Source organism: Monodon monoceros, unplaced genomic scaffold, assembly GCF_005190385.1.
Source record: "Monodon monoceros isolate NGI ecotype Baffin Bay Population unplaced genomic scaffold, NGI_Narwhal_1 Super_Scaffold_19, whole genome shotgun sequence".
Lineage (NCBI taxonomy): Eukaryota > Metazoa > Chordata > Mammalia > Artiodactyla > Monodontidae > Monodon > Monodon monoceros.
In genome coordinates this window covers 34,019,366-34,046,957 of record NW_021703775.1, presented here as the reverse complement: position 1 = coordinate 34,046,957, position 27,592 = coordinate 34,019,366, and the positions used below count along the sequence as shown (strand labels likewise).

Below are 27,592 nucleotides of genomic sequence, written 5' to 3'. Positions count from 1 at the left end.
ATTTACTTATTTTTGGCTGTGTTGGGTCTTCGTTTCTGTGCGAGGGCTTTCTCTAGTTGCGGTGAGGGGGGCCACTCTTCATCGCGGTGCGCGGGCCTCTCACTATCGCGGCCTCTCTTGTTGCGGAGCACAGGCTCCAGACCGCAGGCTCAGTAGTTGTGGCTCACGGGACTAGTTGCTCCGCGGCGTGTGGGATCTTCCCGGACCGGGGCACGAACTCGTGTCCCCTGCATTGGCAGGCAGATTCTCAACCACTGCGCCACCAGGGAAGCCCCCAGAATTACTTTTATGTTCATAGTCTGCTTATCTCAAATTCCACCACCCATAACTTCCCTGGGTTTTTGAGAGCTTATTCATTTGGGCTTGATTTTGTTTTCAAGTTCCCTTCACTTGGATTTGGTGCCCTGGTTCCATGCTTGACCTGGTTACCCATTTGGACTTGGCCCCATTCTCTGTCCAGCTCGTTGTCTTGTCTGGGAAAGACCCAAGTCTCAACCAGTGGGATTAGGTGACACCGCCAGAGGTCTTCTGTGTACTCAGAGAAGATCAGGGGTCACAAACGTAAACATCTTTCAGTGTCAGGCAGGTAATAAATGTGTGAAGTGGGTGGCTGTTACTTAATACAGAAGTAGTGCTTGTGGGATTTAAATTCTTAATAAGAAAACAAAAGCAAATAAAATCAACATGCTTTCCAAATAAAAATATCTGTGGGCTAGTTTCTGCTCTTGCTGTCAAAGTTTGTGACCCTTGGATTAGACAAAACCTCCAGCTGTCATGACAGGTTCTGGAAAACCCAACAAGTCTTTTATTTCCTAAACCAGGGGTCCCCAACCCCCAGGCCACGGACGGGTACCGCAGAGCAGGAGGTGAGCAGCGGGCGAGCGAGCGAAGCTTGATCTGTATTTACATCCGCTCCCCATCGCTCGAATTACTGCCTGAGCTGTGCCGCCTGTCATATCAGCAGCGGCATTAGATTCTCATAGGAGCGCGAACCCTACTGTGAACTGCGCATGCGAGGGATCTAGGCTGCGTGCTCCTTATGAGACTCTAATGTCTGATGATTTGAGGTGGAGCTGAGGCGGTGATGCTAGCGCTGGGGAGCAGCTGCAAATACAGATTATTATTAGCAGAGAGGTTTGACTGCACCACAGACCATAATAAATCAATTGCTTGCAGACTCATATCAAAACCCTATCAATGAGTCGCAAGTGAAAACAAGCTCAGGGCTCCCACTGATTCCGCATTGTGGTGAGTTGTCTAATTATTTCATTATATATTACAATGTAATAATAATAGAAATAAAGTGCACAATAAATGTAATGCGCTTGAATCATCCCGAAACCACCACCCTCCCCCCCGCCCCGGAAATACTGTCTTCCACAAAACCAGTCCCTGGTGCCAAAAAGATTGGGGACTGCTGTCCTAAACTCTCTGACGCCCGAGAGCTCCACGGTAACTAATTTGTACTCTGGAATTCAAGTTGCCCACAGCTGGGGTTCAGACATTTACGGACATGTTTTACGAACTGGCTAGGCATTCAACGTAACCCAGATTGCTGAAAGTGTTGCTAGGTAAAAGCATCAGAAGGCAGGACCGGTCTGAGAGGGGTTACCTTGTGATCCTTTCCCCATTCCAGCCCGGTGGGACTCCACTGAGTGGTACAAGCTAAAGAGCTGTGCCAGTAGGCTCCCAGGCTTCATGCTGGCGGGAGCGGAGGGGAGGAGAAGGTGGAGGAAGGAGATGTGCATCATAGCCTCTCACGAGCTGGATCCCGCTTCCCCTCAAATTCCATTACCGATTTCCCGTCGGACCAGGGTGCTCCGAGAGCCGCTAAGCAGCTCCTGGCTCATTTATCCACACCCCTCCCATCCTTTCCGAGCCTGCCTAAGTCCCACCTGCCCCTAAGGCTGTCTCTAGCCACCCGGCCTGATGACCTCGCCCTCCTCCGGTGCTTGTGCCCCGTGGCACCTGTTCAGGCCTCGGTTCACGCCTGGTTGTTTACATGCGAATGTAAACAGACGCACAAAGACTGTGGATCCGCCTCCCTGGCAGCGTCGCGCCAGGAACACTGCCCGGCGCTCTGCGCAAAGTGAATCAACGAACGCATGCCTCCGGCTGCGGCCTGCTCGCAAGGAGAGCGCCCCAAGTCACCCTCCCCTCCTCGCTGCTCGGGACTACGCGCCCTCTTGCGACCCCATTGGCTCCAAACACGCAAAGCGAGCGGCGAGCGCGGAAGGCGAGGGAGGACTGCAGATAGAATAAAGTCAGACCTCCCATAGGCCAAGACGGTGCCAGGGGTGGGCTCTTCTTGCAGGAGTGGGTCGTACATTGGTCGACCCTCCGGACTGACGGCTGGGATTGGTCGCGCGGCTCTAAAGGCGCCCTCCGCGCGGAGGCAGGGCGGGCCCGAAGGGCGTGGTCATCACTCGGTCCCGCCCCAGGCGTTCAGGACTCCGGCGGGAGGGCGGCGGTGTCCACCTGGGAATCCCGTTTCGGGGCCGCTGCGTGCGGTTGCTTTCGACCCCGGCTCGGTCCGGGAGTCCGAAGGGTTTGAGGCGCGGTATGTAGCTGTCGGCGTACGGGCGCGGGGTTTGGGGGTCCGCGGCGCAGGGGGCTTTGGCCCGGCCCCCTCTGCCCTGCGTTCTCGGGGTCTGCGGAGGCGGGCCGGGCTGGCCTCTGGGCCTGGCGTCCTCCGCCTGGAAGGGCGCAGAGGCCTCGCGGAGGCGGGGGCGCCTCGTGCCTGAGACTCCATTTTGCAGGCGAAACGGCGGGTGAGGTTAGCGGCCGGGAGTCTAGGCGCGGAGGTGGGAGGCCGGCGTTGGAAAAGCCTGAGCGCCGCGAGGCCGGGCCGCGGGAGCGCGCGTGTCCGCGCATCCTCCGGTCGAAGCAGCTGCGCCGCGGGGCTGCCTCGGCTGCTGGGGACTCACTTTCCCTCGCGGCCTCGCCCTGGGCGGTATCTTGTTTACACTGCGCGCTCGCCAGGCCCAGGTTCCCCGGGAGTTAGGGGCCCGCGCTGCTCCCGTACCTGGTCTACCGCAGAGACCCTCTCTCACCCGCTCAGGATCATTACCACTGTTAAGATGGAGACGAACGATGCCTTCTGGTCACCTTGAATGCAGCAGCCCCGCTGCCGAGGGGAAAAAGCAATTTGTCTCACTTTTTTTGCCTGGAGGGGCCACCCTTTCCAACTGTCATCGCTAGAACGGTTCTCAGCCCAGGGGCACAAGTCCAAAACCTGTTTCAAGGCCTTTTATAATTATTAGGTTGGGTTCGGTGTATTGTTTGTAATAAAAATGAGCGGAAACCTGCTAGTGCCAGAGCAAATTTGGACCTCACTGGGAATTCATTGGAGTGGGTGGGGGAAGGCAGGCACAAAGATAGATGGCATTCATAAATACCCTTACGTTCCTGGACCTAGGGTGTAAAGGGTGTTGTTAAAATGCATGACAAAATGTGTTGGGTCAAGGAGTCAACGATACAGGGCTTGGTTAAAAGAGGTAGAGGTCACCCCTTCTCATCCTTGTTCCCTCCACTACCTGGGTCGATCAGTTCTGGGCCACCCGGTACAGAAAAGAGCAAATAATTCAGGTTTTATGTCTTCTGGAAAGCTTTTGCTCTACCCCACAACTAATAATCGCTCCCTCCTTTGCACAGCCGCCTTCCATAGCCTCTGATTTTATACATCACACTGTATTGTGGTTTCCCCAGCCCGTAGCATAGTGCTTGGAGCATAGAAGGCACTCAGTGATTGAAGGAAGCCAAAAGAAAACAAAAAATCAGCAGTGTAACCAAAAGTTGACAAAATAAAAACTTTAATTCCTTTAACTCGGCCCGATTATTCTTACAGGCGAGGGAGACAGTTGAGCTCTGGCTCTCAAGTCAAATCAGACTTTAGCTCCGCCATGTTCCTAACCCTGGACAAGTTACTTAACTTCCGTATGCCTCAGTCTCTATAAAGTGGGAGTGACAATAGGTCCTACTCCATTATTTCTGAGGTTTAAGTAAAACATTGACATAAAGTGCTTAGCATAGTTCCTGGCACAAAGAAAATGTTCAGTAGCTGTTAGCAGTTGTTAGGATAAAAATAAACGTACTTGAACAGATTCACTAGTGCTCAGTATCTGTATAGTATTTGACCCTTCAGGTTCTGTCTGCCTCTTGGTCCTTATCTGTTCCTTGATTTTAAAAAATCCCTTAAGCCATTCCAGACTTTTCCCCCCACTGGAAGATTACTCGTTTATGCCTTTAGAGTACCTCTACCCAGTGGAGATTGATGGAGTGCCGAATAACAATTTGGCCAAGTAGTATTTGATGCACTCTTCATGTGGTCTGTTACTCAGAATGGTCATGAGAAAGCAGAGGAGATGGGGGCTGATATGGCTGACAAAAATGTTGGTTCAGTTGGAGGCGGACTTGAAGTGGCTTCTCTCCTTTTAACTTAAATCTGTTCTCTGTTAAAAACTGTCTCCTGTCTTTAAAGTTGTTCACAAAAATTGTGAAAAGTGGAAGAAGTCTTCTGGTAGCTCTCAATCTATTTGCCAGACCTTGAGGTGGCATATACATCCCCTAGGAGGATGTTGCCTCACTTCCAGGTTTTCCTGTACCACTTTCTGGTCACAGGAAACAGGCTAAGTTGTCCATTTCCTTCCAGCTGTAGGTCCCCTTGGCATGTCAGTTTCTCTAAAATTATTTGGAGTCCCCAAAACAGAGACCGTACCTCTTCTCACTTATAGCTGTCTCAGGAGAATTCTGGTCTCTGATTCTGCTTTTAGTGTAGTCACATGAATCTTGAATCCTTTCTAGGGAATACTGTTCTTTCTGAAGATGCCCTTCCAGTTGTGACATTCTATAATTAACCATTAAAAACCTGCCACAAGGTGTGAGCTTTTTCTAGTGTCCTGTTGGAAAGACCTTGAGGACAAGGACCATAAATTTTCTTCTTTTGTGTGCCTTGCATAAGTAGGTGCTTGATGAATGGTTCAGGGCGCTGAAACAGGCTTACTAACCTGGTGGTTCTGAAACATTACTGTGCTTACCAGCCACCTCGAGAGCTTGCTAAAATGCAGATTCTGATCCCAAAGCTCTGGGGTAGTGCCTGAGAATCTGCGTTCCCAACAGGCTCTGAGGTGCTGCATATGCTGCTTTTCCGTGGACTTTGAGTAGAAAGGTACTAACATAAGTATCTACATTTGCTTTTTAGATGTACTGGTAAACAGGCTTTGTTTCCTTCTGGTATTGAGATGAAGTCTTGGATTTAGGAGTTGTTTTTTTTTTTTCCTTCTGTTTTTAACAGTTCCTCTATTTTGTTCCAAAAATGATTTGAGGAATCTTTCCAAAATAGTTTCAGTGTAACAAGATTTTTAATAAAAAGTGATTGAGGCAGATAGGGTAAAAGAAAATTAAGAGAAGTCAAAGATAAGTACAAAAGGTGAGTTCCTCGCTGTGCTATACATTTTACTTGGGTGGGACTACTGATTGGGTTCTGAGCTTCCAAGCAGCAAGAGCAAAGAGGAGAATATTTTTTGGAACCAGTTTTGCCAGTACCTATATAAAGTAAAAACAAACTGGCTACTCAGTGAAACAGCTGTTTCTATTACTGAGACCTGAGAATTCTTCTCCAAAGAGAAGTGTTCTGAATAGTATCTCCAGAAAATCAGTAAGATTCTTATCAATCTTCATACGATGTAGCCCAACAGACTCACAGAAAACTGTCAGTACAGTAAAACCAGTGGCCTGTGGAACTGCAGCCATGTGGTCCAGGGCCAGCTTCTTCAGACAGTAGGAATGATTTTTGTTACAGGGCAGCTGTTTTTCGGTCTTGCTCTTTGGTGGGAACAGAGTGTCCAGTTGACTGACATGTTCAGTCCCCATCATCCTCATACTTCGAGCTTTGTTGGATGGCAACGATCTAGTGACTGCTGAGGAGGCCAGAGAGCTTGGGGTTGAGGGGAGGGGTGGCTGGAAGCTCAGTTAAGATCCTCGTAGATGTGACAGTTGCACCTCTTTATAGGTCATCTAAAGACCTCTCATGACAAGTTAGAAGACTGGCCTTTCTGTGAGGTTCTCTGTGGCCCCAGTCAGTCAGCCAGCTATTGAGTGAGAGTGTGAAAGTAGGGGAGAGCAGCCTGGTGGCAGCCTTCCCACCACTTTATTAGAGGGACCCAGTGTGCCTCCTAGGGCCCTGGAGGACTCTTTGTCTCCAAGCAAAAGGTAAGGAAGCTGCCCCAGTTGCGGGGGAGGAAAAGGGCTGCTGGGGCCAAGGATCCTGAAGACGGCGTCGACCTATTGCCAAGCTGTGGGAGACACGTCTACCCCTTCATAGCTTTGAGCCTGTTCTCCCTTTTCATTTTGCTTGCTTTCACCTGCAAAGGAGGGGGACAGAACACTTGGGGTGACCTGCCCCACAGGGAAAGACAGGGCCAGTGTGGAGGACTGAGGGGCTGCAGGGCTTGTACATCCAAGGAAGGAGCAGGTGGAACGGCGGTTGCTCTCCGCCGTCGGCCTCCCAGTCTCAAACCTCCCGCCACAGCGTTCCCGGCACCACCCCCCTTTGAGGCGGGCCTGGCCCTCTTGTGACTGCCCCTTTTGTTGGCCTCCCCCGCGTAAGTCTTTACCTGCTTTCATGCTGCCTCCCATGCCTGGACTGGCTTCTGCCGTTGAGCTCCTTTCTGCTGTCCATCTAGTTCCCCCAGAAGCCTTCCAGCAACCTGACAGTGCTGGGTCCTCCCCACTGGCCCCCTTTCCTTGTGGGTAGCTTTATGTTCCTAGAGAAAGAGTGGCATTGAGAGCCTCTTTGTCTGCTTCTCTGGCCAGATTCTTCCACTGTGTGTGCACGCCGTGACCACTTACACCTGTGGCCTCCTGCAAAAACAGCACGGAGCTTCAAGACTTTGGACCCTGAACAGGTAGGGCTGGCTCTGTCAGGCAGCACCTGGCCTTCGTGGCCTGTACAGGTGCCGTCTGTGCACTTGGCTACAGAGACAGGCCCTGATCAGAACCCAGCTTCCTGGGCAGAGTTGGTAGTAATGAGATTGTTTGGAAGGGGAGCTTGTGATTTACAGAATCGTGGGGAAAGTCTTTCTGATCAGAGGAGGATTGCTCCCTAAGTCGATCATTTGTACGTTTGACTGGTTTAGTTAAGGGAGGGGCATCACCCCCCCCCCCATACACACGCACACCTCCCTGTCCTCTGTTCTCCATCCTGGACAGGAGCAAGTGGGAGGAAGTCCTGGTAGCTGTGACAGGCCTGCGCGAGGGTGGTGCAGCAGATAGCAGGAAGCGTCAGGAGTCCAGGCTTACCCAGTTAGTGTGACCCCATACTTCTGTAGGGCAAGAGTAAGCCAAGCCTGCATAACTCCTCATTGTATCTGGTAGGTCATATGGTCTCTGCAGGTCGTAGAAACTAATGGAGAATTTTAATACCAAACTCCAGGTGGTCCCTAGAACATCCTGAAGCTTATGTGTCTTGTCGCTTGGTCTGGCCAAGCACAGGGGTGAACTGGTGTGTGCAGACCTTTTTCAGATGGGAGGCTTGAATTCATTGTTCATCGTCTGTGCTCAGAGCTCTCCAGTCACTCTGTCCAATCTCCTGTTGCTTCCCGGTTAGGAAGGAGGCTGACTGAGGCCTCTGCCCACCAAGAAGCTGCTAGCCTCCAGAAACACTGTAAACTGTGTGATCAGAGAGCAGGGAGGACCCACGTAGAGTAGTAGGTTGTTTGAAGCTGCTGACAGCATAGCAAGTTGTTTTCATCTGAGCAGTCCATTGGGTGTTTAGGAAAGGAGTAAGCTGTCTCACTGGAAGGGTTCAAGCAGAATCCCCATCTCCATCCTCACCCTCAGAGGGTTAGAAGGAATGATGATGTGTAAAATCTAGAATCTGTGGAAATGAGGACTGGACTTTCATGCAGTATTACAGATGCCCACCTGACAGATGTAGACAGAGTTGAGCCCTAGAAATCCAAAGCTTATACATTCGCTACGCTGATGTTTTCTTCGACATGATTGATGTATTTCAGCAGTCATTACTTCAAGAAGTTTCCCCTGATTATCTCACTCCGAGTTGATTTCTCTTTTCTTTGTATTCTGTAGTACTTTACATAGAATTTGGAATGGACACTCATGGACTTTTTTTCTTTCACATGAATCTGTCTTAGTTCTCACATAAAACCCTGTGGCGCAGGGAAAATACAGCATGATTTGTTAGGCAGATTAATAAGTAAGATTATGAAGAGACTGCGTATCCAGACTGAGAAAATAACCACCTATAATCTGTCTCTTCAGAAGTACCATTTCCATGAAAATCACTGAATTTCAGACCTTCTTTGCTGGTTGCTGAAGGGCCTCTGGCGACACTGTTAACCTAGTTCAAGTTTGTATGTATACTTGAAAGTTATCTAGAGGTATATCTCCTGCATAGCTTATAATTCTAGCTCACCACTCACCCCCAGAATGAATGGATACCTTCTTTTTTGAATAACGAGATCCAGACAAGACAAATCAAAAATACATCATTAAAACAAAGGCAGAGATCATTTGTTTGCACCCCTCTTTTGCCCCAGCATCATCTTATTCCAGTCCTGTCTTATGACCACACGCTTTAGTGGAGGGGGAGGGGACTAGGAGAGTAAAAGGGGTATTAGCCACCCATCATGGCCCAACTCTGGCCATTGAGAGAATTTCTAGAGGTGGAGCAAGAAGTAGAAATTGGAGGCTGCAGGCTAGGTTCAGCTGTCACCCTAATATTTCCAGCTTGTGGGCTCAGCTTATTCCTATAATTGTGAAAACACAGTTTGCCTGAATCGTCTTCATGTGCAGTTCCTTAAATAGCCACTAGGTGAGGATGTGGCTCCATGAAAATCGTTCTCAGCAGGACTTGGTCACTCATCTCTTTGTTCCTGTACCAGTCTCTCCCCTCTTCTACTTTGTGTGTCTGTCTGTTTTGTAACTTGTTCCCCAGTTCATAAAGAGGTTGGGTTGTGGGGTCACACAGGCCTGGATTTGACTCTCTCTGAGGTTTTCCCCTCTGTGAAATGAGGATAGGAGGACCTGCCTTGTGCGGGAAACTGGCACTCTCTCAGGCCACTGGTGGGAGTATAAATTGATGCTACCCGGTAGAGGTAGAACATATGCCAGAAGTACACATGCGGGTCCCCTTCGCCTCAGCACTTCTCCTTCTGACTGTTGGTGCTGTGGGTGTGCTAGCACACGAGCAGTGGTGTGTGTACGTGGTTGTTGATCACAGCGTTGTTTGTAGTAGCAAAAGTTTGGCTCTAACGAAAATATCCACCAGTAGGGGACCAGTGGAATACGCTGGCGTGCATCCTTACAGTGGAGCACGGTGCTGGGCAGTGGTTAAAAAAGAGAGAGTGCTGTCTGTTTATTGCTAAGGAAGGATCTCCAAGATATTTCATTTAAAAAAAAGAAAGAAAAGCAAGGTTCTGAACAGTGTGTCCTGTAGTTTGCTACTTTCATGTAAAAAGAGGGGGAAGGATGAAATAGATTTTTGTGTTTGTATATACAATCAAGAGGTGAGAAACACACGACTTTAATTAGCATATTTACCTGTTTTTGTGGGAGTATGTAGTGGTAAGCATTTTGCTTGATTTATATGAAAAAATAACCTGCTTTTTCTTCCTCTGTTGGACTCCTTCGTTCCTTGCAAGGTGACTTTCTGCACTGATTCCGCCCCTCCTCCCCAAAACACTAGCTGACACTCAGCATGCACTGTGCACAGGCGCTGTCGTCATGCCCCGCATGCCCTGGCTCGTTTTAGGAATGGGGACAGGGCTGGAGGGAGACTTACATGTGCAGTGTATTTTATATTTGAACCACGTGTGACCGGTTCAAGACTGTCATTCTTCTGATTAGTCCCTGCGCACGTGCTGCTGGCGGTGAGAAGGCAATGAGAGTGCGTGTGACGTGTGTTGTGCTCTAGGCTCGCCTCTGATTGCCTGGAGACTCGCCAGGCAGGCAGGGCAGGACACTCTTGTTTTCCAGGCACACGGTCCGCACCAGTGGTGGTTCCCAGCGTGAGGGCCCAGCAGGATGAGCCCGCAGCCCCAGCCCTCCACCCTCTCAGGCTTCCTTGCTGCCACCAGCGCCTCCTCTTGCCGTCACCCGCCTTCTCGTCTCTGAGGAACGGGGCTGTTTCTGGCCAGGTTTTAGCTTTGAGGTTGACCCAGTGCATTCCAGGCGGCCGCCCAAATCCTGGGTGCTTGTGCTTCTCTCGCCTCCGTGTCCAGATCCTCCTGGAGTTCTCTTCCTGCCCGCTTTTTGTCCCACCCCATCCAGCCAGGGCTCCTGGTAGAGCCCCTGCCTGCACACTCAGGCTGGTGGGGGGGTCTCCCTCTGTGGTCCCTGAAGCTCCTGTTGGAACAGTTCTGTTTTCAGATCCAGCTCCCAGATTGTTCCTTCTCTTGCCCCGAGTGCTCACCCTGGTCCCCTGCCCCACCTGCCCGCCGCCTGCCCGCCGCCTGGCCGGTGTGCTTCTCTCTCACTGTCACGTGCATGCACACGGCGTGACCGTTGCTGTTGTTACCAGCCGGATTTCCACGGTTCCCTCAGTCGCCGGTTACCTGTAACCCAGTCAGCAGGAGGAGAGCTGCCTCTCCCTCCGGTCACGGGCCATCTTGGAGCCCCCCAGGCCGGGTGTGGGTACGAGGCTGCCTCTCGGCCGCCGGGTGTGTTGCGACGACAACTGCTGCAGGCTGGCACAGGGAGGGCCCAGGCCGGGCCCCTTACCCAGCGGGGCTAGGCCAAAGCGACAGGGGCGGAAAGGAGACTTGAGGCAGGACAGACCTTGACTCTAATTGGGGCCTGCACTGAGCCTCCTGGCACCTGCTGCTGGGACTGCTGCCAGCCACACAACAGCAGAGGACACAGTGACGTGCTCCCGTGTCCCCTGTGGAAGGGTCTGGAGCTGAGGAAAAGCCAGACCTCTCTGTTTTCCTTCGAGGAGGGAGCCATCATTTGCTCTTTTGGCCAAAAAAGTGTTTGTCTTAATCATTAAAAGGTAAAAAACAAGGTTTCTTAGCCGTAGATGCAGAAGGCTTCTCTTCTCTCCCCTTCCCATTTTGTAGGGAGCTGAAGCTTCAGCAGCCCTGATCTAGGGACATCTCAATGGCCCTGGGAGAAGAAAAGGCAGAGGCAGCCGCGGCCGCAAAGGCCTCGTGCCCTGGGGGGTGGAGCTGCCCGGATCAGGAGCTGGACCCCGCAGGGCCTGCGCGTGGGGAGCAGCCGCCCCACCTGCAAGCCGAGGGGGGCCTGCCTCCCCTGTCAGGGGTGCCCAGGGGCTTCCTGCCCCTGCCTGCCACGGTGGGACTGGCCCTGGCCCCTCGGGAGCCGGCAGTGGGTGGGTCTAAGCCGGCTCTCAGTTCCCTGCTTCCCCCTGCCAGCCTGGGGACTGGAGATTGGCACTCCGTGAGAAGCCAGGTAGGGGCTGAGGCAAGTGGGGCTGTAGCGTCACCTAAAGCTGTCCTGTGAGAGTACCTTCCAGCACTGTCTCAGCATCTGACACGCTTTCCCAGCCCCCGTACGAGGTGGGGAAGTCGGGGAGCTTGGGTGTGATGATTTCTGTTTTACAGGTTCACATGGAGAGTTGGGCCTTGGGGCCAGCAGGGGGCTCTGTCCACAGCATCTCCTCTTCCTCAGGAGTGTGACTGGTGACCTTTTGAGGATCAGGGAAGCTATGGCCAAGACCTGCTGTCCAGAGGGCTAGGCCAGGGGAGCCCTGACAGGGGGAGCCATGTCCTGTTTTTGACTCGGTGATGTGTAGGCTTTACGGGGCCCCTGAGGAGACGTGCGAAAGGAGGGTCCGGGGCTGTGGGCTCCTGAGGGCTCTGAGACTGTATCTCCTTGGGACCCAGGGAACCTGGCGGTACCTTAGAGCCCCTGTGGTGGGCAGCACCATCTCTGGGCAAGGAGAATTTTGGGGGCCTCCCTGATTACAGGGCAGCCTCGCCTAATGGGAGTCACGTGGAGCAGGGAGTCCTGCCTGTGTCTGTGACCTCAGGCAAGTCACCGGATCTTTCAGGCCCTCAGTATAGTTGGGAAGATTATCTGATGGACCCGCCCTTCCCATCTCTACGTCCTGTTGCGTTCTGCTTGCCAAGGCCTTTCACGGGAACGGCTTTGATCTCTTCCACGGCACTGTGGCATTGAGTGCCACATGCTGCCCCCAGAGCCCCATCCTGTGAGGAGGTGCTGAGCTGACTGGGAGAAAACAGGCTAGGCCCACCTGCCTGGGGGCTAGGGGCGGTGCCAGGCTCGGGTACCTGAGTCAGATTCAGTGAGGCCGGCAGCACGTGAGCCAACACAGAAATGGGCTGTTTCCTGAGTGCGAGTCTGGTGCTGTTATAACTCTGCTGTTTGTTGAGCTCTCACCCTGTGCTTTTCACCCTTGAGCTCATTTAATCCACATGTCCTGAGGAAGCGGTCCTGTCACTACCCCCATTTTACAGGTGAGAGAAGTGAGGCTCAAAGTCGTACATCTGCAAGCTGGCAGCTAGGGGCTGGCCTCAGGTCTGTCTGGTTCCAAAGCCCATGCCCTTAACCTCTGTGCTGTCCTGCCCGCCTTGGGGGCAGCCTCTTCATCGAGCATGTTAAAAACTTGAAGTGAAGAGGCTGAAGTGAATGACTCATTTTGCCACGCGTCACCGCTGGGTGTGAGCTGAGCCAGGTGGGCTGCCTGACTGCCAGGTTTGGATGTGAGTCAGCGACAGAATGGTTGAGGTTCTGCCTGCCCAGGACACGCTTCTCAAAGGTTAGGCAGTGTGTTCCAGCTTCAGCACGACAGAGCTATTTGAGTTCTGCTCACGAACTAGGCATCTGCGGAGGAAGAACTTTGGAAAGGACGGGGGTTAGGATCAGTTCGGGGCAGGCAGTCTGCTCCCCGGAACAGGCTGCGTCTCCAGTCACCAGCAGCACACTCTGTCTGATTCTTGCACCAGGTAGCAGGCTCTTCCTTTCAAGACCTTTCCTCAGTATCATCTGGGTCCCCAGAGAAAAGTGCCAACTTGTCATTGAGGAAAGAAATTTGGCGTGCTTATTTTCACCTTTTCCTTCCCTCCTGTCACTGCAGATGGAGGAGACTAGGCTTTCTGCCTCAGAGGAGCTACCTCAGACTCACACCGTTCCCAGAACCGCTGCCCTTTGCTCAGGACATGATGCTGACACTGAAGATGACCCGTCCCCAGTGGAGTCGCCACAGGCGCTAGACCACAGCCCACAGTCTCACGTCTCAGGGTTCCCGTTCCCGTCAAGGTGGAGGTCTGCGGTGAGCCCAGGTGCCACTGCGCCTCAGTCTTCCAGCTGCAGCGTCTGTGCCTCATCCCCGGGCAGCAGCCTCCAGGGTCACCAGGAAAAGGTGGAGCCTCAGAGTTGCTCCCTTGCCAAGGTCTCCTCCTCCCTGGAGCTGGCTGTCCCGCCGTCGGCCCCCTCGGTGGTGGGGCTGGGGCCTCGGCTCCAGTGGTCGCCCCAGCCGGTGTCCTCAGGGGGCGATGCTCCCGGGCTGGGCAGGAGGCGCCTCTCCTTCCAGGCTGAGTACTGGGCCTGCGTGCTGCCGGATTCCCTGCCTCCCTCCCCTGACCGCCACTCCCCACTCTGGAGCCCGAATAAAGAGTATGAAGACCTGCTGGACTATACTTACCCCCTCAGGCCCGGGCCTCAGCTCCCAAAACACCTTGACAGCCACCTGCTGGCTGAGCCCGTCCTGCAGGACTCAGGCATAGACCTGGATAGCTTCTCCGTCTCCCCAGCAAGCACCCTGAAGTCACCCACTAATGTTTCGCACAGTTGCCCACCAGCAGAGGCCGCTGCCCTGCCATTCTCAGGGCCCAGAGAGCCGCCGATCCTTAAGCGGTGGCCCTCTGGAGTACCCCAGAAGCAGGGCAGTGTGGGGTTGGCATGTTGTAGCCCCATTGCCTCTACCCCCAGAGCCCCAGGCAGTAGGGACACTCCTTGGGAGAGCAGAGAGCCAGCCCTGAGGGGCATGAAGCACTGGCCACCTGTGGGCAAGCACCTTGAGCTGGGCTCTCTCCACCTGAGAACACGGGACAGAGGGTGGCCCTCACCCAGGCTGGAAAGGGAGAAGGGGGCCAGCCAGGGTATCGAGCGCTTCGCCTGCACGGAGTCTGGATGGAAACCACAAGAGGAGGCAGAAAGTGATGACGAGTATCTGGCCCTGCCCTCTCGACTGACGCAGGTTTCTAGCTTGGTTTCGTATCTGGGTTGCATTCCCACCTTGGTCCCCCTGCCCACTGATGCTGCCGAAGGGCAGAGATCCCTGGATGTGTCAGACAGTGATGGGCCAGCTTCCCTCCCGTCAGACTCCAGCCAAAGCCAGCTTCCCTCTGGGGCTGCCCTCAGAGGGTCTCGAAGCCCTGAGGACCACAACCACCGTTTGCTATGCTCCTTCGTCCGCGCAAGGGGCTCAGCGGGAGAGGGCAGTCTGCTGAGCAGCCAGGCCCTGGGGGCCTCCTCTGGACCACTGAGAACACACGCCTCCGTGCCGGCGATGTTGGACCAGCGGGCATCCTCGGATCCAGATGCCGAAGGGCAGCCTCCCAGGAAAGGAGGAGAGCAGGGAAAAGAGTCGCTTGTGCAGTGTGTGAAGGTAAACTCAGCATTTCAGAGGAGTCTTTCTTCTTCCCCCAGTCCACTAGCCTCATAATAAAACCTAGTGACACTGAGTACTTATGCACCAGGCACGGTATTGCACCTTCTCCTGTCTAACCCTCATGACTTTTCTACTGGCGTTCTCATGTCACAGTTGGAGAAAAAGGCAGTCAGAGATGAGGTAACCTACCCGTTCACAGTTAGCAAGGCCTGGAGCCTGAGCTGCTAACCACTACCCAGGCTGTTCCCCAAGGCACTTGACCTTGAGGATTAACAGGTACTCTGCACAGGAAGGACCGGTGCTCAGATGCCTTCAGGAAATATGGGCTCAGTGAAAGTGCTTCTTGGCCGAAGGACTTCTCAGAGCTTCAGTTTGATAAAGCGGTGTAACTGCAGGGTTGGAGGTATCAGATGCGCCGTTTCCTGGGCTTCTCGGTCACTGAACCTTCTCTTGTGGACCACCTAAGACCACCAGGAGATGGAGCTAATACTCCGAGGAATCGGGTTGTCAGTGTCAGGCAGATGTGAACTTTGGCTCAGTCTCTTTAGTTTTGCTCGTTTGTAGAATGGGGAGCTTTGCCTCTGTGGGACTGTCTTGTGGATTAAATTAAGTAATTCATGCCGAGGGCTCTGCGTAGTCCCTGACACAAGGATGTTTGGAGTGTGGCTGTACACACACTTGGAGAGCTCACGGCCTGCCTTCCGGCTGAGCGCCCAGGTGCTGTGTCCACACGGCAGCAGGGCAGCCAGCCCGAGGGCTGTGTCCCCAGGCGCGACATCACAGAAATTTTCTAGCTCTCAAGGAGGGCTTTAACCTGCTCCCTGATGTCCCGTGGATGACTTCATTTGTACGGTGGAGCAGGTAGGACAGGTGTTAGCGTGTGCCCTTCTTTGTGATGAAAGACTGAGAGAGACCGTGGGGTGAAATGCTTGGGTCACGGCCACCCCTGATGAGTGAGTGGCAGGAGTCTAGGTCCCCAGCTCCCTGGGCGGGTGGGAGCAGAACAGGGACAAGCAGTTTTAATTCAGTCGTTTTCAGGCATAGGATCAGGTCAGTCACAATCACGGTCACGTATTTTACATCCACGTCTTCCCCAGGAGCAGCTCTAGAGTTGGCGGTAGTGCTGACCCAGGAACTGGTCTCTGTGCCAGGCAGGCCCCTTCTGGGCTGTCCCCGTCCCTGCCCTCACCTGAGCTCCTCTGTCCCTACCTGCGGGGCTGGATTTTCTCAGACTGAGGGGGCAACAGAACCGGGTGCGCTCTTCTTACTGCCCTGGCGGAGGTCTGGAGTCACGGGGTGGGCACAGGCATGGAGGAGAGAGGAGACAGCGCCTCAGTGGGGAATGCTCTCGAAAGGTGCACAGTCTGTATCCTGGGATTCCCCCAGGTATCTTTAGCCTTTGAAAATGTAAACAGCGGTTCCATGGGTAACACCACATGTTAATTTGTCTACACAGACATTTTGCTGTCAGCTGGAAGAACTGATCCGCTGGCTGTATGATGTAGCAGACGCTGCTGACCACCTGACTGCATCCAGGTCCAGCCTTACAGGCCTCAAGTCTTCTCTGCAGCTTTACCGGGTAATGTGTGGTCCTGGCATCTGACTGTTCACTCACGAGAGTGGTGGCTAAATTACTTGATTAGAAAGTAGAAGTTCAGAGAACTGACACTGTGTGTGTTGTGGTCCATTGACTTTTACCTGAAATCTAATCAGAGGTTCTTTTCAAATTCTTAGAGCTGAAAAACTGTTAACATGTATGAGTTATTTCCCAGACCAAATAGAATTTGAAGAAAGTGCATTTTATTTATCCTCAATCAAAAATACTTCAGGGTTATTTGTGATGTGATTTCCCAAATATCTCAGGGATTGATAGGCATAGATCTGCACTCTTCGGAAGTCATGAGTCACACGTGGCTATTGAAATTAAGTAAAATTAAAGATCAGATTTTTCAGTTATCTGGCCACGTTCCCAGTGTTCAGTCATCACATCTGTCTGGTGGCTACCACGTTGATTGAACAGAGCATTCAGAACCTTTCCAGCATCACAGAAAGCTCTTTTGGACAACACTGACTGGATTTAAGGATCTGAGCTGCAATTGTACTGACTCCAGAATATACACGAGGCATTTTGATGGTATTTAAACAAAAATAGGATCCAGTTTGCTTCTCAAGGTATTTTTTGGGGGTGGAGTTTGCCTCTTTTTAGATTTTGTTATTTTAAAAATCTCTTTGTGGGTTCCGGTTAACTTGACTTTAGAACAGGTGTATTTTGGGTGACAGTTTGTGCTGTTCTGGCGTAATTATCAGTAGGTCCCCCTTCATTCTCAAAAGTGTTCTGAATTGGATGATAATCAGTTACCCTAAGTATAAACATTAACTGTGACTGAAGTACCCACTGACTTCTGGCATGTCTGGTTGGCCAAGCCTTTCTCACCTCTTCTGAAGGAGCAGAGGTGGTATTTGTGGTCTGAACCTGATGCTAGTCTAGAAAGGGTTTTCTGGGACAGTTCTTTGAGTAGGAGAGCGTGTGATTTGCTTGTGCCTGAGCCAGGGCCGTACCACCCCACTCAGAGCTCGCACCACACCCAGGCAGGAGGGAGGGCCTTTGTTTTACAACTTGGAGCCTACTAAGGTTTAGGGGAGGGGGCTTGCCTGGGTGGGCCAGCTGCCCTACCCTAGTGGGAATGCTGTTTCCTGCTGTATGGAGAGAGGCTGCCAGAGTTCCTTTCCCAGAGTACGCTTGAGGAAGGAGAGGAAGGCCCGAGTGCAAGGGTCCTCTGTGTGGGACCCCCGGAGAGTATGTGCAGAGCTGGGCAGGGCCCACCCCCGGGAGGCCCAGGGGCAGCACCACTGTGAGGAGAGGACAGTGCCTGGAAATTGCCCTAGTTGGATCTACCTGGGTGGCCTTTCTGGAGTGCCCCAGCCCCGCTCCTGTCAGAGCAGGTGTCACGTAGAACAGCTCCATGCCCTCCGTTTTATCCCGCATTCTGTCCTCCTGCACCTCCACTTCCAGGGTGGTCGTAAGCAACTATCTTGCCCTGTGGGTAGAGCTGAGATCTGAGCTGGGAGTTACCCCTGCAGGTCAGCGAAGCCTAGCCCACTTGTGTCATCCACACAACTGTGTCACAGAGTGGGACCACACTGTCAATCCCTCCCTACACAGAATGGGGCTTGGCTCAGGCATATGTATGAGCTACCTTGACCTAATATAAGCACGCGTGCTTGTGTTCATGTATTTTCACTCGTGACTCTGTTTTATATACTTTCTCTTAATAACACGGTGGGTTCCTGGCAGCATATAAACTGCAGAGAGTGCTAAAGAATAAAATAATAAGTACAGGTAATAGGGAAAAGGAAAACTGAAGACAGGAATACAGTAAATCCAAAAGTAAAATTGTAACTTCAAAATTAAACTGCCAGTTTCTGCACCTTGTACTGAAGGTGGTCACGGATTTGACTTTACATCTTAGCAGCTAAAGGAAAAACCAGAAACGGCTACAAGGCTTGATGCTGCGAGGGGAAAAGAAATCAGCTGCCTAGGAGACCGTCAGCTTCCCTGACGCCTTCCCATGTCCTGAGGTCCACAGAAAGCAGGACCTTGAGGGGAGGACGTGGGGCGAGGCAGCAGCTCCCTGTGGTCATGTGAAAGGCGTTGCCCTTGTGGCTCTTACTTACCAGGTCCGTGTTTTGAGACTCTCACAGGCCTGTGAGTTTAAAGAGAACCCTGTGAGGTGTGGCACAAGCAGGAAACCCTGACTCCAGGCTGTTCGTGAGCCAGGCTCTGCCAGGGAAAAGAAAGCTTTTCTTTTGTCAAACTGTAAACAGAAAAAAGGATTGACTCTGTGTTTGCCTTGGGCTCAGAGAAGGTGAAGTTAAACTATCGTACTGTTTACTTGGATTCTGAAGACTGGGTGGGTTAAAAGGGGAATCCAGCTACTGAACGAGGGATCATTTTTAATAACTTCTATGAAATGGTAGTAATGAAACTTTTTTTTTTTTATATGCTTTAAGCAATTTAAGAAAGATATAGATGAACACCAGTCCCTGACGGAGAGCGTCTTACAGAAAGGGGAGATTCTACTTCAGTGCCTGTTGGATAATACCCCAGGTGAGACGCTTGAGGTTTTGAATTAAGCCAGGGCTTAATACCTCTCAGTGTAAGTCCGGGACCCACACTGTCACTGGGAAGGAGCCTAGTGCCAGAGTCCCTCCCATCCATACCCGTTGCCTTCGACTCCCACAGCCATCTGCCAGCCCGTCGAATCATCACGGCCCCGCAAACACATGATGAGGCAGTCACAGCCCTGCAGGTGCTAAGAAGTTAGGCACTGAACCTGCAAGAACCGTGCTCTCTAGTTTCTGCTTTTATCTTTCCTTGATGGTGTCCTGGATGGGAATGCTGGCTTTAGTCCTGTCCTTGGCTTTCGGCTAGGGTGCTCACAGCGGGGAGCCCCTAGGGTTCCCATCCTTTCGCAGTGCAGGCTGGACCCCTCTCAGGTTATCTGTTTGGGGAGGGATTTGTTCCAGGATCTGAGAGCAGTCAGTCTATTCTACAGGAAGAGACTGAAGGAAGAAGTGAACTGATGAGAGGGGACAAGTGGACAGCAGTGCACAAACTAAGCTCGAGCCCCTTTTGCAGGATGGGGTCCCAGATTAGAAAGGTGTGAAAATCACAGACTTCGAGAGTACATCTCAGCGGGCAGGGGTTTACGATTGGCCTTGACCTTGCTGGGGGCAGGTATGATAGGATGAGCTAGGAGAACGCTAGGTTAAAACAGTGAACCGATGGACCACCCCCGCCCCACCCCCGCCAAGAGCAGCCACTATTTTCCTGTAAGACTGAACCGCCAACTGCTGAAAGAGCCTGTCTATGTCTTGCCTCAGTTTTGGAGTGAAATGGGGTTTACGCTGGAAGCAAACAGCATAAGCAGAAGTGGGCAGGACCCACTGGCTTGAGATGGGAAGAGGTGGCGCTTTCCTGACCAGAAGCGGTGGGCGGTGGGCGGTAGGGAGGTGGTGGAGACCGGAGTTTCTCAGCCTGAGCACCGCTGACGCTCTGGGCCATGCGATGCTTTGCTGTGAGGGGGCCGTCCTATCGTTGCAGGGTGTTCAGCAGCGTCCCTGGCCTCTACCCATTAGACGCCAGCAGCACCTCCCCAGTTGTGACAACCCTGAACGTCTCCAGACATTGCCAAAAGTCCCCTGGGAAGAAAAAACCGAGATTGAAAACTGTGACTGGGCAGAGGGGTTTTGATGGGATGAGCAGCCACTGAAGGGTTTTCAGCAGGGCATGGCTTATCCAGTGTGAATTATGTGAGCCCTTGGTGATTCCCTGCCTGCGGGAGGCCTTTGTCTTGGCTCTTCTGATGTTCTCTTGCACTAGGGTTTTTAGGGATTTTTGGTTTTTATTGGGGCAGGAATTCAGTATGCCAGGCTCCTTTGCCACTTGTAATTACACCAGTATTTTCTGGAATACTGTGTGCTGAAGCAGTTGACATACCAGTTTTTTCATTCCATCACAGCCCTGTGAGATGGATACTATTATTACTCTTATTTCACAGAGCTGTGCATCTGCCTTGGGCCACACAAGGAGTGGCAGCCTGGCTCCAGCCCCTGTGTGCTGACCCTCCGGCTCAGGCTCCTGCACCTCCAGACTCAGCCGCACAGAAGAGCTCAATACCAGGACACTTCCTGGAGGCCACGTGTAACAGTGGGCTTCTTACAAGCTTCAGGTTCTTGGACCTTCATTTAACAAGTGATTCAGTAATACTTCTCAGCACTTAATCTGTAATAACAACCCACTTTGCCCTCCTCTCCAAAGGAGTCTAGAGGTATTTTACTGCCCAAATAAGGGCTTTCAGGGAATTCCCTGGTGGTCCAGTGGTTAAGACTTGGCCTTTTCGTTGCTGTGGGCCTGGGTTTGATCCCTGATTGGGGAACTAAGATCCCACAAGCTGCACAGCGCAGCCAAAAAAAAAGAGGCTTTTGGGTATTCTATGGTTTCAGAGTGACACCCTGCCCCTCCCGACCCTCTGCTTAGAATAATCAGAAACTTGGCTGTTTTGTGAAAATCACAACTTTCCCTAGACATTCACAGGGTCTCTCCAGCTAGGTGCACAACTCTTCTTTCCAGAGCATGCTGTCAGAGACAGTGGAGCCTGAGCACGGACACCTCCTATCCCGTCCCCTGCCCCCACCCCCCTCAAGCTTCTTCAGAGCCTGCTTTCTTCCTCAGCCACAAGTATAACTTTAGGGACAGGTCGTCAAATTAATTCCTTCAAAACCTGCCCATCTCGGCCTCCAGCCAAAGGCCTCCCCAATGGCTATCTGGCAGGTTTTCACACCATTTTGACCCAGTTACTTTGGTGCATGAGTTGATGGTCCTGTCTTACACCCTAATTTCTCGTTATACTGGATCAAATAACTAGAACCCATTGGCATCAAGCTGAACCAGGCCCCTGTATGCATGTATTCAATTAAAACATCAAAGTCTCAACTGAGAAAGATAATTTCGTCACTGTTCCCAGCTTTCCTTTTATTTGGAGCCAACCAGATGTTCTAACATTGTAAAATAAAAGTTCAAAAAATAAAGGTCCCCTGAATTCCACTGACCACTCACAGGAGGACTGGGCAAAGGTCTGGTGAATGTGGGAGGGGAGAACCCACCCTTTCCAGGTGAGCTGTGCCGCGTGCCCTGGCTGCATTCCTCGGCCTGCCTTGCTGGCTCTCATAAAAGTTGTCAGGTCGGCACTTTGCCCCGATGATGCTGCACTGACGTGGCTTCCCCAGGGGCTGATCTCAACACAGCCAGCCCCTGTTCCTTCTTCCACCCATCTGTCAGTATCCTTTGCAGATACGCAGCTTCCCCTTTCCCTTCCTCTGTTAGCAGATGTTGCAGCTGTGGCAGGAAACTAGGGAGAGTGTGAACACAGCTGATAAAGGCGCAGGAAGCAAAAGCAGCTTTTGTGTTTAACAAAGGAAGTAAAGTTTTTAAGAGAAAGAAACAAGCCTGCTGTGGGTGATGCGCTCTGAACCTAGCCCATCCCTTCCTCAAATGAACACTTGACCTGTAGGGGAGGGAATCTTGGCCTCACTAACCATCTTGTCTTAGCCTGCTTTCAGGTAATTTTCTTTTGAAGTCTGTTCATTTAGGACCCACAAAAAAGGGTTCACAAGCATTCCCATGTTACATTACCAGATCACCCATATATGTGCTAAATGACAGTCCCACAGCCAACAAGCTGATAGGACCTGGTAGCAGGACCCAGAGTCCTAATCTTGGCATGTTGTTTTGGTTCATTTCAGACTTCTGCCCCACAGGATCTGGGTGTGTGCCCTGGGTCTTATCTCTAAAAGTCAGATAATTCCTGTCACCAGACACCTATGTCTCTGTGCCTTTTTGTGGATTACGTTAACTCCAAAGTGGAGCCAGTGAAATAATTCTCTCAGCTTTAATCAGAAGCTAACAGCATAGATCCTCCAGTGCAATACAGTCCCTGGAGAGTCACTGTCAAAAAAAAAAGTGGACATTGTGAAACTATTGCCATGTTCCTGTCTTGTATAAAGTGCTACACCCTTATATGTTCTTTTGAAAACACACTTGCATTGTCTCTTTGGCCTGACTGCTTTAAACCTCATTTGTTAGTGTTAAAGGACATCCTCGGGAGGATCTCCAGGCAGCCCAGCGAGCTGGAGAGCCATGCAGATCACCTGTATGACACTATCTTAGCCTCTCTGGACACACTGGCTGGCTGCACCCTCATCCCCGAGAACACACCAATGGCACACAGGAACACCAGTGTGAAGGGGATTAGCCTGGTAAGTAGAGCAACCCAAGAGAACATCTGTCCTCGTGCCCAATTAGGGTACAGAGCTCCTGCTGTAACAGTTGGCTGTTTCTTAGAAGCTTGTCGAGCGAAGAGCTGATGAAACAAATAAGAGGCTGGGAGAAGCCCCTGAAACTGAAAAACGGAGATGCTGCCATTGCCAGGAAGGGTGGGGGGGTGTCTTCCAGTGATGATGAAAGCTCACTCTGGTGCTTCCCATTACTCAGTTTCAGCCCTGCACCTGCTGAGGACTAGGGTGCTCTAGCTTCCGTTGTCTATGCAGACCCGACACTGCCCCCACCCCCCACGAGAACAACTGCAAAATTTACCTGTACCTACTTTTTTATGTCTGCACATGTACACTTCTCCAGTACAAGCTGCCTCTGTTCTGCAGACTCTTCTCACCCAACTCATTTGGTGCCCCATCTCTAAGCAACTCTTAACAGCACCAAGTACCCACAGGGATCCAGAATTGCTGACCACTCTCCATACCTCCTTTTCCTGAAAAGGCTCCCTTCCAAAAAAGGCTAGGGGGATAAGATGGGAGTTCATGCCTTGGAGACTTAACAGTACAACTTCTTATCTCTGGAAAAGTCAAGCGGGAGTCATAGGGAAGGGAGGCCAAGAGAACAGAGGGATCACTGCTGGCTGTGGGGTTGCCGCTGCCCAACATGATGTTTCCACAACTGGAGCATACTTCCTCTGAAACTTACTGTCCTACAGCCAAAATCTGGCATTTAACTCATAGATTTTCTGGGTGAGAATTCACTGTAGACAAAAAGAAGGTAAAGGATAAATCCAGGTATATCAAGAGCAGGGGAGTCCCTTTATTTGCCTCAAAATAAATCTGAGCAGTAGTCATTTTAATTCTAAAGTGAATGCAGGTTGACTGCCCTGTCATTTCTTCCTCTGCAGCATTCTGCCTGTAACAGATGCTTCTCTTTCTCTTTCAGGCATCTTCTCAGGAAGAGATGTGATCTGTTAGCCCAAATATGGCTATTGGGAAACTTTCAGAAGTCCTTGTTAAGAGCCATTCAGTACTGAAATCAAGGGGGAAACTTTCATGTACTAGCTTTAAAATGCCTTTCTCTTCCCTGAAGTAAGGGCTGTTGAGTTAACTATTTTTATTTAAAATGAATCCTTCCAAATTAAGGTTTTCCTTTGGTGCTTCTCTACAAAGAGCATGTAGCTTTGCGGTTGTTGATAAAATAATGCAAATAAGGCTTACAGGTCTTTCCTCTGTCCCTTTAAAAAGAGGAGAGAGCGCTCCTAAACTAGTCCACCTGCTGAGATCATTTAAAGAAGGTACAAGAAAGCAGGTACCCGATACTTGGTATTCTCAGGCATAAAAGAGGATCCAAGAGACTGGTGGGCCAGGAACTTCGGTCTTTTCATAAAATGAAGCATAGGCTTATAAATCCCTCCTCTTTGAAGAGACTTTTAACTCTCCCAGTTAATAGAAGGTTCTGAACAAACAGAATCTCTGTCAGTTATTTTGGGCTGTTGTTAGGATATCTTTTATCATCCTAAGTGCCCAGGCCTCCATCTGCCTGCCTAACTAACATCTTAAAGGAGAATGTGTTAGGGACTTGGGGAACTGCCATTGAGCTTCAGCAGGACTATGGACTCATTATCTGCTTTAAGGGTACCTCCGGGAGGAGCCTTCCTCCATTCCTGCTCTCCCTTGTAAGAGTAGTCCAGGGTCAGAGAAGGGCATGGACAGGATCACACAGCCTGGTTAACTACAGAAGCTAAGGCTGTCGATAGTGAGGGGAAAAGGTAATTCTTCGTTGCTTTGGGAGTTGACATGTAAGTAAGTATCTTGTAGAGAAAAAAAAAAAAAAAAGTATGGATCAGCCATGTAAAGCCAATTCTATGGCTTCTTAAAGCAAAATGATCAGCTACTGCTGGTAACCACAGATTCTGCAAAAATAAAAAAGCACTTAAAAAAAAGTTTTATTGGGCTGTGAATGAACATAGAAGGAGGAAAGAAAGCACTTTCCCCGTTGACTTTTAGTGTTACCGTGGGCTAAGACTTGAGGAAAGGTTCTTCACACTTAAACATGTGAGATAAACACTTACAGATCTTTTTTTCAAACTGCAGATTCTCATTTGAGGAGGGTGCTTAAGAAAGGAAGATCTTTTAAGTTTATAAAGCAATGAACAAGTCACCTGAACCCAGAGAAGGTAACATTAGAAGTTATTCTCATAGAGCAGACTTCTGATATCCCCTCAGAATAAAACATTTAATACAAAATTAGCCTCTTTAAGAGAAGTTGTGGACTTTAGTTTTGGGGGCTGAGCCACATAATCTTAACACCATCTCGTCCACCTAGGTGTGAACTAAGATCCTATGAACGTGACTTTTCTGCTTCAAAATTTCTCAGACTTTATGCTGGAAAATGAGCTATAAGTTCTAATATTTAAAGATTAACTATGAAGTAAAACTATATATAATTCAATAGTAGCTATATAAAATGCAGTATTTCAAGTGCCTCTGTTACTCTGGTATGATTTGTCATAATGCTTAAGGGCATGATCAGAACTAAACTGTGTATTATGATTCTGCCATCTCTATTTTAATCTTGGTTCCACACATAGTGAGATTTTAAAAAGACAAAACACCTTCCTAGCAGATCATTATATATGTAAAGTATTTTTAAAAGCCTAGAATTGGTTAAAAAGGCCTATCTAATGGCCTCTGTTCTTAAATTGATACATTTCACCTTCTCTCTGTGGCTATAAATTGGTACATGCCTTTCCAATGAGTGTGTTACTAGACAGCCCTTGGGAGTTAAACCATTTATTTACTAACATTTGATCGGCATGAAAATAAGTCTTACTAGTCAGCAAAAAAATTGAAGATGACAACCCTATAGAAACTAACTGGCTGATGGTATTTTATAGCAGTTGAATGCTGAACATGCCATTCTACCATTCAACCTAATAATTATAACCAGCTTCAGCTGACAGGAATTTTCACAGAATATTTTATTTCAGAGTACCCTGTTTCCCAACAAAGTACTGCTTTTAACTAGAGATGATCTAAGATATTTTTGTTCACCTCCTTTGAAGTAAGGTGTGACTGAAGGGTGCCTACTCTGGACCTAGTTGTGAATGCCACTGAAGAGTATCAACACAACTGTTAATGATGTCTTCGGCAGTGCTATAAGAAGTTTGTTTAAGGCCTCCCTTACAACTCAAGCTGAAATTGTTTCTGACTAGGAAGACGCTGCCAGCAGCATTCCATCAGCAAATACAGCCAGGTTAGATTCAAGTGGCCTGGCTAGCCGGTGCACTGTGGTACATATTACCTTAAGGACAGCAGTGCCTTACAGTGACATATCATGTAGTTCCAAAATCCCAAGTTTACCTGTATTATAATTTCCTAGTAGTCCCCTTAAATGAGTAGAACTTAAGTCCACAGGGAAGTGGCAGTACTAGGAGCTGGATTGGCAGTTTCAAAACCTGGGTTCTTGTTGAAGCTCCATGGCTAAGTTCATCTGCAAATAGGAGACAGTGTCAATACAGGGCTGTTTTGAAGCTTAAATGGGAACATAAAGAAGGGCCGATGAAAAATATGCTGCAATGGCGACATACATGCCAAAGGAAATTTTGGTCCAAGGTCAAAGAACAGGAAGTTACTGCTCATACCAGAATGGCTATCATCATTCTGTAAGGATTCCCAGAGACTGTGACTGCTGAGGTTTAGAATACTCTTCACTTCTGTAAGCTAATTCATGGCAGCCACTTATTTAAAATACGGCGAGCATTAATTCCCGTTACTGAGTTGAACGGATTATTAAAAGCCCATTAGTAGCTCGAAATATTTGTACCTGAAAATGGGGGTAGGAATGGGAATTTCCCCCCCCCCCACCAAACTGCATTTATTGGCAAATTTAAAATAGCCAAGCAGTGAAGCATGCTGAAATATCTGCAGTAAGCCCCAGTCTGGACTGCCATGGAGGAAAAAGAACACTAGAATTTTCCAAACTGAATAAGTATGTAAATATGCTTACATCTCAAATTCATGTAATGTTTTTTGCTAACTCACCAAGAATAAGCTGACAGTTTGAACAACTTGCTGTATAAAACTGAACTGCATCACACTTCTGACATTTGTATCATCTACTTTAAAACAGTTTCTGAATTCTTTCCCCCTGTATACTGTATTGATAAGGCAAAAAAACAAACCTGAAGCATTAAAAAAAATCTTCACCCAAATAACTACTGGTAACTTGAGGAATTTTTCAGTTGCCTTATGTGAGGATGAATAGATCCAACAAGCACATCTATAATACAAAGTAAACTGTGATTTTATTGTGAAATTCTCATAGATGGAAAATTAAATTGAATATTTATTCTGTCCATTTCATTTTACAATAATCTTACCACTTATTTTTGTACCGTGTATTTCAGTTGCCTGTTTAGTGAAAATAAAGAAACCTATAATTTTTGGCTTGTTTTAGCTTAAATTTTACCATTGAATTAAAGACCCCACCATGAAATGCGGTGCCAACAGCCACATCCCAAGCCCCTAAGTAAAGAATGTTTTGGCTGCTAGTTCAACCCCAAGGAAACAATCTTTCTTTGACTTCTATCACCTTAAAATGCCAGTGTTATTAGCAAAAGATTTTTGTTCCCCACAATAAAAACCAACCCTAGGATCTTTAAGGTCCTAGTTAACAAAATTTTCACGTGTGCAAAATTCGACTGAAATAAATATATTTCTCTCATTTATCATTCCCACCCAGCATTCCTGTTTTCAGCTAATTTTAAGGGATATAATTTCTAAAATTAGGGCGAAGAGTAAATTTCCCGCGTTCTACTTCAATGCTTTAACGCTCCTCCAGCCTACACAGCTGTGGAGGATAAGAGCTGACCTCTGACTCCAAGCACGGCAGAGACAATATCAGCACACGTCAGTCTAATCATCTGCCACTTAGGAAAGGTGCTGCTTCCCACCCCTCCTACCACAGAATTCAAAAGTGTTGCCCAATGAAGCCATTTCACATGGTTAAGAGAAGGATCAGACATAACAGGCTAGATAGCATACATCTCCCTGAACCACTAAACTTGATTAAATCCCTGTGCAGCACGGAAGCCTCCCTAGGTCATTTATTAGTTATATTATCTGGAAAGCATATTGGAT

At 49.8% G+C, this 27,592-nt stretch overlaps 1 protein-coding gene across 1 annotated transcript; it reads left to right on the top strand.

Annotated features, from left to right (window-relative positions):
• Positions 1-1,929: 1,929 nt before the first annotated feature.
• On the top strand, positions 1,930-24,312 carry CEP68 (centrosomal protein 68). The gene is made up of 8 exons (XM_029231609.1): positions 1,930-2,236; positions 2,396-2,560; positions 6,814-6,905; positions 13,079-14,611; positions 16,071-16,193; positions 18,626-18,722; positions 22,260-22,432; positions 23,394-24,312. The coding sequence occupies exons 1-8, from the start codon at positions 1,930-1,932 to the stop codon at positions 23,415-23,417; spliced, it is 2,514 nt and encodes an 837-aa protein (XP_029087442.1). The 3' UTR covers positions 23,418-24,312.
• The last annotated feature ends 3,280 nt before the right edge of the window (positions 24,313-27,592 follow it).

Coding starts and splice junctions, on each gene's coding strand:
- CEP68 (XM_029231609.1), top strand. CDS start 1,930: ATGACCTCGCCCTCCTCCGGTGCTTGTGCCCCGTGGCACCTGTTCAGG. Junction 2,561..6,813: donor TCCGAAGGGTTTGAGGCGCG/GTATGTAGCTGT, acceptor TTCTCTGGCCAG/ATTCTTCCACTGTGTGTGCA. Junction 14,612..16,070: donor CGCTTGTGCAGTGTGTGAAG/GTAAACTCAGCA, acceptor TTGTCTACACAG/ACATTTTGCTGTCAGCTGGA.